Source organism: Phymastichus coffea, unplaced genomic scaffold, assembly GCF_024137745.1.
Source record: "Phymastichus coffea isolate CEN01 unplaced genomic scaffold, Cenicafe_Pcof_1.1 PCOF00184, whole genome shotgun sequence".
NCBI classification, from domain to species: Eukaryota; Metazoa; Arthropoda; class Insecta; order Hymenoptera; family Eulophidae; genus Phymastichus; species Phymastichus coffea.
This window is the reverse complement of record NW_026706995.1, coordinates 271,980-283,359: the sequence shown is the minus strand read 5'-3', so window position 1 is coordinate 283,359 and position 11,380 is coordinate 271,980. Positions and strand designations below refer to the sequence as shown.

At 35.5% G+C, this 11,380-nt stretch overlaps 1 protein-coding gene across 2 annotated transcripts; it reads right to left on the bottom strand.

Moving 5' to 3' along the window:
* Positions 1 to 409: 409 nt before the first annotated feature.
* Positions 410 to 11,001, bottom strand: LOC131673557 (nuclear receptor-binding protein homolog). 2 transcript variants are annotated; one of them, XM_058951630.1, is made up of 11 exons: positions 10,136 to 11,001; positions 8,331 to 8,423; positions 7,673 to 7,897; positions 7,337 to 7,467; positions 6,902 to 6,996; positions 6,129 to 6,212; positions 5,648 to 5,935; positions 5,414 to 5,573; positions 5,119 to 5,305; positions 4,925 to 5,044; positions 410 to 4,394 (listed from the first exon to the last, which is right to left on the bottom strand). In XM_058951630.1, exons 1-11 carry the CDS (start codon positions 10,262 to 10,264, stop codon positions 4,098 to 4,100), a joined length of 1,809 nt encoding a protein of 602 aa, XP_058807613.1. In that variant the 5' UTR covers positions 10,265 to 11,001; the 3' UTR covers positions 410 to 4,097. The 2 variants fall into 2 exon arrangements, with proteins under 2 accessions (XP_058807613.1, XP_058807614.1); XM_058951631.1 differs by lacking the exon at positions 8,331 to 8,423 and having other exon boundaries at positions 10,136 to 10,794.
* Between the last annotated feature and the right edge of the window lie 379 nt (positions 11,002 to 11,380).

Sequence of the window (11,380 nt, the reverse complement as noted above, 5' to 3'; positions counted from 1 at the left end):
ACCGCGATAACTGAGGAATTGGCGAGTTTGGTGGGTCGCGTCCAAAATTGGGAGTGTTAATCTCATTATCATAAGAATGTCGACGCTATGCTGGTGAATCTTTATGAAAAACTTGCGTGTAAACTTGATTTTAAGCTTTGTATGGACATATTGTAGGTCAAGTGATCGTACTCGATCGTATGATCACTTGACCTCGATTACCTGCTGGACCGGATCAGGGAGGATGTCTGGTAAATATTCCAAGTTGAGAAAAGTAATTTGAGTGTACATACATGCACTATGCGTAAAAAATATGCCGAGAAAAATCTCACATTTCTTTAGATTTTTTTTCATTGGTCGACATCGCTGTAGGAATATAAAATAAGAAGAAGCATTGTTTTTATTTAACGCATTGAATTTTATTAAAATTGACAATGGAATAAACTTGTTAAATTTGAACATAGCTTTTAAAATACGAAAACAATGACTTTGGAACATATTTGATTTATTATACACGAGGAAAAGAATCTTTGCGCGGTTTTTACGTATATAATAATTATATAAATAATAAATAAAAATAGATAAAATCGATTACCGGCAGAGTTGCTTCCAACAATGTGTCTTTAATTCGAAAGTGGGATTGCATCAACGATTCTCATTTGTTTCGGAAATGAATAAATTTTGTGTTTATCTCATTATTTATTTACTTATTTATTTAATATTGACGTACGTCTCAATGCCACTGAAGCGACGATAATTTAATAAATTATCTCGAATAACATTATTGAAATCAGCGTGTGAACAAAATTGATGTATCTGAAAGTGTAAATATAATATTGCTGTATCAAAGGAGAATTTTAAGCAAATTCACTTACACACATCTTCATTATCTTTTGCTTCCACAATGATTGAGTATAAAATATCGTTTTTATCTACATCAAATGGTCTAAATATCATATTTTTAAATAATATTTGATTAAAAATATAGCAACTATGTACAAAAATATATTGTAACCTTACTCCGATCGATACGTGTACGTCCTGCTTGCTGTAAATAAAATGACAAAAATCAAAAAAGTTCAACATCGATTTCAATAATCATTCAAAAAATTCCTTCGTTGTCCAATTGTTAGCGTGACACTCATTTCCATGTATAAAAAAGTTTTCATATAAATTTTGTGATCTGTAAAACATCCAACACTGTACCGTATATAAATAAGAGAAAAAAATATAGACAGGATATTAAAAGCAAACGCACTACTGGCTTACGTTATTCTATTTCAGTTATCACTTTTGTCGCTTTTTTTATTTACTCCTTGCTAATCTAGATATTGTTCTTTCATCGTCGCCGAATTATTTGATCAACAATACCTTCTACACATCCGATATCCATTCTGGTTATTCGCTAACGCGTTGTTCTATATATTATTGTGTAACTCCACTTTGCCATTCAATATCTTGTACAAATCTACGGACCGAAAACTTTCGCAATGCTCACTTCTACGTTGAAAATCAACATGAAGTAAGGATAACAGAATAATTACATAGCATCGTCAAGGAGTTTTCTGTGATTTATTTTGTTTACTTATTCTATTTCATTATGAAACTGCGACAATTTTCTTTTAACAGAAGTATGAAAATGGAGTAATACGTCTCTTATTTTCTCATTCACTCTCCGTTCTACTCGCTCGTGTGCTCAAAAGTGTTTATTCACATCCGCTTGCTCACTTGCTCGTTTACTTCATCGCACTTGTTATTTCGCAATTTTTTTTTTTTTTTTAATTATTTGCATCAATCTCTCCCGTCTTGGCCAAGCGCGTGTTTGTGTAAATGCAAAGTATACGTAACAAGGTTGGTGTGTTATTTCGTTTAGCACTCGAATATAACTACATGACTAGTTTTCTGTGTTGACAGATTCTCTTAAAAATATAATTATTTACACAGATCTCCTTCCTTCCGTGCCTCTTCCTTTTACATCCTTGATTTTGTTTTATTTTTAATTCGAAGAATTACTGTTTAGTTATGAATATTATTAGTCTCGATATTCATTCGCCTCAATAGATGCAATCATTTACAGCAATGTTAAATAATTTTAACAGATTGTCATTGCTATTTTCTAAATTAAATCAAAATTAAAAATGTCCATGAAATGACCATTTTTCTATCTTTTGAAGGGTCATTGGTGTAAGTTAAAATTTTATTTTCGAAAATTGACTTTCGTTAAAAAAAACTTGAGCGATCCAAAAACATACCGGCTCAAATATTAAAATTCATTTCGGTTATTTTTAGTAATTAATAATGACTCCTATTGTCGGATAAATAGGAAGAGACAAATAAAAAAGAGACACCTTTTAATAACCTTGGTTGCATCACATCAAATATAATACCCAAGTTTGCATCACTCCTAATGGCTTATTTTGTTGTCAGCAATTTTTATTGCCGTGAAAATTATTTGTCGAGATACTTGTGGTATTTTTGGTTTTTTTTAATTCATTTCACTTTTAGTCTATCATTTCAAGTGATTTAGTTAGACCGACTCGCACCGCTGGCCAAAGAGGGTTTCACTTTTTCTTACAAATTTTGTGCGAGACTTGAATTATGACGATCCATTAATTCGATTTATTTATATCTTTCCTCTTTTTTATTACTATTACTTTATCATATTTGTTACTAGTATTATCATTATTATTTTAAATTCCCTATGAAAAAACAAAGACGGCACAAAGCCGCATATTTGCAAGGTATACTTTACAATCAATGTACTGGAACGAAACAATTTGCACATCTTAATTTTTTATCATTTTAAGATATGGTTATAACATTATATTAAATTTGTTTAATTTTTGCATAAACTATGGAAATTATTACTGTTTATTTATAGGTATTTTATCAATGCATCATGTACATATGGATCATTTCCAAAGCGCAAAAGATTTGCAGGATAGCTGTGCAAGTTCGACCAATATATTCGAATTCAAGGCTCATTTTAAAAAACGAAGCAGGTAACACTTATTTATCGACAAATAAACTCTTGAAAATATGTTCAGTTCATTCCTATTACTATTCTGCTATGACTCAGAGCAGCACCTTTTTTTTAATTTCAATTACATTTTCTCCATGGAATTTAATAATTTTTATAGTAGTTATAATAAGCTCGTGTACCATTAAGCTGTCAAAATACTATAAACAGACGTTAGAGAAAAGTATTTTAAAAATCGAACAACATTTCAAATATATGCCAAGGAATAGCTTAAAACTTCTTTGAAATATTCGATTTAGAAAATTTACAACAAAAAACAAGACATACCTACATGTATTTACATATTTTTTCACGTAAATTGATTTCAATCAATAAATAAAAAATATACATCATCGATTTGCAGTAGTTTAATAAATTTTTCATAATTTTATGAAGTGAACTTTTGATATTTAACTTAATCTTGTAAATGCGTAAAGCAATTCTTATTTTAATATATTTCATTTGGAAGAATGATCAATGACATATTTATCGGTAGTCTATTTCATTGGTTTTTAAAAATTTTCTTTTGCCAGATCGAAAATTAAAACCTTTTGAACCTTTATTCACGGTCTTCGAGTCTGACTTACATCTATTGACTATTTGGAAAAGGAAGAAATAAATTCTCTGTATAAAAAAACTTAATACATAAACTAAAACGAAACAAACAATGGGGTCTCTTTCATTTCTTTTCTTTTACAACAAGTTTCATTAGAAAAATTTTAATATCTTCAATCTATAAACAGTCATCAAATAATAACGGACTTTTGTCTTTTGCAGAGAGAACAGAAAAATTTAGTTAATTCAGAGCTTTAACGTTTTGCATCAGGTTTAATTAAATACTTCATCATTGCTGTCGACTATGTACACTCAATTATTAATTGAAAAACTGTCTATAAATCAAGGTATTGTGCAACATTTTCATGTTCCCTGTACATTTCGTATGAACTCATTGCTATTTTTGTTTTTTCTATTCTCATTTTCTCTCTCATGATTATCTTACTTAAAATATAAAAATACATAGCCAGTCTATACATGGAGCGTGCAAAGTGGCACAGTAGTGAAGTCGAGACTTAGCGAAGCGATGAGTAACAGCCGATAGTTAACTGGTACCATCATTCACTACTGTTTGAGGTTCAATTGTGTGAGGCTCGCACTGCCTCTGCTCTTGTTGTGGCCTTGTCACTGGTTCGACCATCTTCTGAGGTGCTGAAAACTGTGGTTGCTCTTTTACATCTTCAAGACGCTGTAAACGAGAAAATTCGGGACCCGGTAACAGCAGCGTAGTTTGGTTGGGAAGATTTGCAAGTGACACGAGATTTGGACTCATCATTTGTTGCTTACTTATACAGCCACGTAATGCCTCTTCAATTAAGTTTGCTATCTTATCACGGTCATTCTGAAAAAAGTCAGATATTCTTTTATTGTAAAGTCATATCTGAAAGAATTATGATGATGGCTATTCGTAATGAACTAAATGAGTGAATGCAATATAATATTAAACTGTTACAGAGATCAGAGAAAGACAAATGTATCTACAAATATAACAAGTTTTTATATTTTCTACAACGGAAAATATTTTTATAAATGTCTTAAACTTTTTGTCAATATTCAACTTTTTATAACAATAACCTTAAATAAACGCTTAAATTTATAATTTTTTCAGTGGCTTTATAAGATGAAACACTGCAGATTCCTACTTGATCTACACTACATAAGTATCTGAAAATTTTAGAATCCTTATCGAAAAGCTTTTACAAGATCAAAATAGATTAACCACGGAATATCTTGTAAATTGATATTGATCTATTGTAAAAGTTATAAATAATGATCGGTATAGATAAACAAGATCTTGATATTTATATAGAACCTAGAAAGACAAAGCTGAGAATATAATTTGACGATGAATTTTAATTCACATGTGTTTACCTCATTGATGAACCCATAGTGTACAAGTTCTTGTGCAAGAAGCATCGATGAATCTGATTGTGCTATCGGACAAGTTAACTGACGGTTCATTTTGTCATCCATTCTTAACAATATTGTCATCTAAAATTTAAAGACCATTAGGATTGATTTTACAATAAAGAATAAACAGATCTAACATTTGAAAAAACACTCACTTGCAATTCACAGCTCTCCTCACGAGGTTTAACGTTACACATCATATTAACTACCCTACGAGACTCCACATCGACTGGTTCTGGAGTAACAGATTTCACTGATTCAGTGACTTCTGGAGAAATCGCCCTGGGCCGTACGGGCGGCGGAAGCTTAGCCGTAAATGCAGTTAATGGATAAATTCCATACCTAAAAGTAATTAGTATTATAATAGACAGATAGAACATTATTATTTATTTATTACTTAAATTTTTTTACAATTTCCGCTGTCAGAGAGCTTGAAAACAATTTACTTACTTTACGTCCTCAACGAATTTTTCTAATTTTTCTGGTACGGGTATATCATTAAAACGAACTTGATGCGGAGGCCTGTTTTGATATCGAATCTCTGCCACAATGGTATCTGGCCCATAGAGCCTTTGTAATACTTCGTCTGTTATAGTTTCAGAAATATTTGCTAAGAAAACGAAATATAACATGAGCACGTCTCTTCATGAAATAACTTATTACAATGAAATAGAGAAAACTTACTAGCTGAATTGACTAAAGCGTGTGCAGCAAGTAGCTTCAAAGAATGAACTTCAAATAGCACAGGATGAAAAAGTAACTCCCTTGCACTCGGTCTACTCATTGGATCTGAGGCTAAACACTTCCTGATAAAGTCTTTTTGCTGTGCATCATCTAACGACTCAATGGTTTTGTTAATGTTTTCATCTGTGACAACAGTACCACTCTCTCCGTTTCCCTGGATTTCTAACGCAGCCATTTCCAATGCACACATACCGAACGAATAGATGTCGATGGCTGGTGTCACTGAATCTATAAACATACATACATAATTTCCATCAGCAAAATTAAATTAGAATATCTATTTCATTAGTTTTTAAAAATTTTCTTTCATTCGGAATGAAGGTAATTATGTTGAACAAACAAACAGAAATAATTTCATTAACTGAGTTTTTTAGTAAGAATTAAAGTTAATTATTATTATAATTAAATAAATTATACTCACTTCCATACTCTGGAGCGACGAAATGCATATTCTTCATATTTTCTCGATGAGTTTTTATGTGTTGATGAATTGCATCTGGCGCCACTGAAAGAAAGTAAAAATCAATAAAACACAAATGTATGATGAAAAACGATTTTTCATTCAATCTCTGTTCATTAAATTAAAAAATAAAATGTTGAGTAACTTGAGCCCTAACACATAAATGATTCTCAACTAAGAAAAATCAAATCGTAATCAATTATTAATAAAAAAAAAAAACAGACAAACAATTATACACAAAGCAAATGTAAATGTTTAGCTTATCAGTTTAGCTGATACCTCGCTGCCGCACATTACTTAGCTAATATCCAGGTGTTCAGACTATTTTTGATAATCTTCTATATTGCGAATCTTCCGTGACGGTTGTTCTATTCAGGAACACGTCTTCGGGATGCAGTCATGTTTATTGCTTCCACTTCTCAGGGATCTTTGAAGATTTTTTGCTGCGTTATGGTTTTATGTATAGGTACAATATATTTGAATGTTAATCTAATGAGTATTATTTGGACTCAAGTTACTCATAACAGTAGAGCAGACGATTATACTAACAAGAAATTTATGGACATAAATGAGCTACCCATAACTAATTGACAAATAAAAAATATGACACTAAATACATAGATTGAGTACCAACATTTCGCAAGCAGTCCGCGTATTATCCACGACATTTTTCAACAATACTTGAAATAAAAGCTATATAGGATCAACAAGAAATAAAAACATTGAAAACTCACCAGAGCCGATCTTGACTAGACCGTTGTGTTGTATAAATATCGTATCGCAAGTAAGATTTCCATGAATGATGGGTGGTGAACAGGAATGCAAATAACTGTAAAAACACATTGAGCGTTGTTAACGAAAGAAAAAAAATCATCGATTCAGAGACAGAAAAAATGTAAGTCAGAGAAGAAAGGACAATGTACAGACACAAAACGCACGAGTAATTGTTGAAAGCACGCGTTGACGGGTCTATAATTAGAAGTGAACAAGGCGTGTGGAAGAATGCAGTAGAAATCGACACGTGCAAAAAAGAGTTTCTTTTTTTTTAAGGGTACCAAATATAGAACTGAGCGATCAACGAGTCCGACTATGCAGATTTAATGGGGGGTATAAGTTGGCTGTCTCTCTCTCTCTCTCTCTCTCTTTATTTTTCAGTAAGCGTCGATTACCTAAGTGCAGAAAGAATTTGTGTACACCATCGTTTCCAGGCCTGTAGCGGTAGCTTCTTGACGTTGCGCTTTGTTCGCTTTAGGAACTGCTTTAAGGAGCCCGACGACATGTACTCCGTGATAAAAATAACCTGCGAAACAATCGGACATTTGCATGAGTCGGTGATGGGCAGCGGGAGCACGGTAGCCTTGGTACGTTCGATAGAAAGCAGCTCGCAAGTGTGCGTGCAGCTATCGCTTTCTCGCGTAAATTTAGACGTTGGTTGGCAATGGCTGCCAGACTGGCGTCTGCGAATACTAGACAAGTCAATAAGCATAGCTTCTGTTGCAACTCACTCGTGGCTTGTCATTGTGTGTATCGGTCCAGTACCGATGAAACTTGACGATATTCGGGTGCTCGAGCTGAGTGAGGTTCTCAAAGACCAATTGTATTTTCTCTTCTTGAGCCTTGAAGTTCTTGCGCTCGGAGAACTGCACCTCGTTCCAGACCACCTCCACGCCCTCCTCGGTATCCATGGCCAGGTAGGCGCAGTCTATGCCCGGTAGATCCTGTTGCGCCACCTGCAACAGTCAAGCAAAGCAAATGTTTCAATTGCTTTGGGGCCCGCGAGCCACCCGCTAAAAGAACGCGCAGTCGGAGTGCACTCGTGCTCGTTTGCCCTGACATGGATGCGACCTTGCCGAGCACTTGAACGGCGGCGCGCGGCTTAGCTACGCTATTCGGAGGGGAATGGACCGCCCGGAGCGTGGGTCAGCGATTTCATTTTGCGCCCGGCACTCAACGCAGCTGGGCAAGGCGCCTCGTTCAGCCCCGTACATTCAAATAACGATTAGTCTTTGGCTCGATTGATTCGCTCGGTTCGCTTTCTTCCCAGCATTGTGCTTCTTCTTCCTCACTTTCCTTCCTGGCTCGGCGTTCAAGAGGCAAAGGGGACGAAGCAGTACGCCGATAGCGGCACTGCTCAAGTCTCGAATTCGCATTTATTTGCTTTACCTTGGTCGACGACTCGGCCAGCGAAGCCTCGTTGTCGACGACGACCACGGCGCTGCTGCTCATACTCGTCGACGACTTCGAACCTACGTATACCTGCCGGGTATCAACGGACAGCGTTATTTGTTGACTTTTCTGACCACTGACATGATGATTGCGAGGCGATGCGAGTTTTTGCGAATCAAAGCGATGATCATTTATTTTTAGCGATAAGCGCTTCGGAAAAGCTCGCCAGTGCCAAGTCTCTCTGACGAATGACGTGGTCATTTAGAACTTGGCGCCGCTTGTGTTGCAATTTCCTTTCGACAAACATCTGTTTTTTTCTTCTTCCGACGATCAACTTCTTTTTGGCAAGTGCGGCCTATCCGTTTTTTAACCACCCATACCTATTTGTTGCGGCGCTCATTTTGCAATAAAACACCGTTTCTAACGGTAAACAGTTCAATTAACTTATTGCTCTTGTAGTTTTATCGCAGATAAAAAGCTTTTGCGTGCAACCGAGAGATAACGTGTGATTCATTTATTCATGATCAAGCAGTTCTGTGTGCGCAAAAGTTTTTCAATCTCCATTGTTGCTTTCAAACAACCCTACAAGATTATTACTTATTGCCATTGCATTGCTTTTTGTTGACCTTCTCTTTATAGGTTAAATATTTTTGGACAAACTAACATCGTGCTTAAACGAGAAAATTACTTTTATTTTTTCTTCCACCCCGATTTTAGATTAGAAATAAAGGGTAATGTGTTTATGTGGTGTGTGTTTGGGGGACGGGGGGGGGACGCTCGAATGAGTAGTCAAGCTTCATTTGAAAACTGATTTCTTGCCTTTGAGATGTATGATTTATTTTCTATCTATATGATTTATTATTTCACAGAAGCATCATCTAATAAAAACTAAGATTACACCAATCTTCCTGAATGCCTTCTGACATTTCATTAAATAGCTTATTGAGTGTTTTACTAAACTTTGTCAGTCAAACCATAGTAAAAATCTATCTATTGCTTTCTCATTATACTGCAACTGATACAACTTAATCAGATTTTTTAAAACTGATTTCTTAAAAGCACAAGCACAGCAAGTTTGAAAATCATTTCAAAATGACTGATATATGTATAATGCATGGAGTCTTATGCAACATTAAAAAAAAATTTTTTTTTTGTTAATCATATGCACATTTCAATATTAAATTTTAATTATACATTCCACTTTTGTAAATTTTAGGTTTTCAAGAATTATATTAGCGTAACATGAATTATTGTTTAGTCAAACATATTTATTATAACAATAATTTCCATGGTTATTAAAAGATATAACCTACAAAACAATTGGAAACAATTTTCATAATACTAAAAACAAATAATAAAAAATTTCTAGTACCTTCTACATTTATTTAAAAAGGTTCATCAAACTATAGGATAACTAAGAAGAGTCAGAAAGTTTTTCATTAAAACAAAACAAACAGGTATAGCAAAATATTGTCAATACCAGAGTTTAAAACATCAAGGTATCAATTCTCTATTGATGAATCACTCCCCACACATGGAATAATTTAAGCATGAAATTTCCAACTTAGCCATTTTAATTTTTAGTTATGAGTCACAGGTAACGTTAAACAATAAATATTCAGTCTGCTCAATAGCAACCCATTATAAGTTTGATCATGAATTGTATGCTGTATCATGAAATATTCAAAACATAGTCTTTCTAGAGCTACACCAAAGTAACTGTTTAATGAACTACAGAAAGCAAAGTTTATTGAACTGTAAAGGATGATATTTAGTACAAAGAAAGGATAAGGAGGACTTACCTCTTCCCTACGTTTAAGCCACCGCCCGCAGGGGCTTTCCTCCAAAATTTCGCTCTCATCCTCTGAATCTTCGCCGCTTTCCCTTGGAGACTTGTGCTCTGGGTCAGTGCTGGATCTACTGCCAGGCATCACACTCTCTGCACTTGGTCTTGGGAGAGTAGTTAAGACAAGTCCTCAAGAGATAGAAGCTTGGCCAGGTACATCAGTGCTGCTGCAAAGAATGACCAGTGCGACCAATGACTCGATTGACACATACGTTTGTCCTGAGAGACTAAGTTGGCAGTACAGTAATGAGGCTTGACAATGATCTTGGAACTTATTGTCAGGCTGAGCTCTCCACACTCAACATGCAATGACTGCACTAGGCTATTCAGTGAAGTAATGCTAAATTGACAACAGGACCAGGCAAGTAGAGTGCAGCCTTACTTAGCAACAAACACAGGCACAGAGACACAAAGACACACGCACAATCACTAGTCCTGGTGAACGTGAGAAACACTTGAAACTGCGAGCCGAGCGCGCAGACAGTGAAGGCCGGGGTCACAGTCGCAGACTACCAGAGCAGCGAACCAGCAAGAAAGAGAGAAAGGGCGATGGAAGTGGCGACGGCGGCGAGTATTTTCTGTCTGCTGGCTTGCACACAGTTATATACTTGACAATATACACTACATAGCCGGAGAGGCGATTGGTGTCGAGAAGAGCAGGAGGGAGGGAAAATGAATATAAAAGGGGAGAGAGAGCGAGAGAGAGAGAGAGAGAGAAAGAGAAAGAAAGAGAGAGAGAGAGAGAGAGAATGAGAGAAAGCAAGAGAGAGCGAGGGAAAAAGAAAGAGAGAGAGAGCGAGAGAAAGGGCCAAGGAGCACAAGACAGGCAATAAACGGGAACCCAAGTAAAACGACTAGCGGCAAGTGAACGAGAGTCGAAGGAAAAGAGTAAAGTAAGAAAGAGGATATATCTCTCCTTCTATCTCGTAGCAGCAGCACAGATATGCTATTCTCTGTTCTTGTTCTCGCAGACAACAGTAAGCAGTAGCTTGGAGAGAAACAGGCAGTAGCAGCAGGCGGTCGCACGTCCCCTAACTCATGTGTATCCGTGCTCGCTCACACGTATATGCAGAGGCCGTTATGCATATGCGCATAGATGTTTCGTTCTTTCTGTCTCGTGTGACAAGAGCTAATTAATTGCTGCTCCGCACATATAAATTTCGAATGAGAGTTAAGGGCTTCTATCCTTATTCAATATTCT

Bases quoted from the DNA above. Each gene is read 5' to 3' on its own strand.
- LOC131673557 (XM_058951630.1), bottom strand. From the start codon at position 10,264: ATGCCTGGCAGTAGATCCAGCACTGACCCAGAGCACAAGTCTCCAAGG. The intron at 8,424-10,135 runs GTAAGTCCTCCT...GATACCCGGCAG, and splicing joins GGCTTAAACGTAGGGAAGAG to GTATACGTAGGTTCGAAGTC. The intron at 5,045-5,118 runs GTGAGTGTTTTT...TTTAAATTTTAG, and splicing joins AGGAGAGCTGTGAATTGCAA to ATGACAATATTGTTAAGAAT.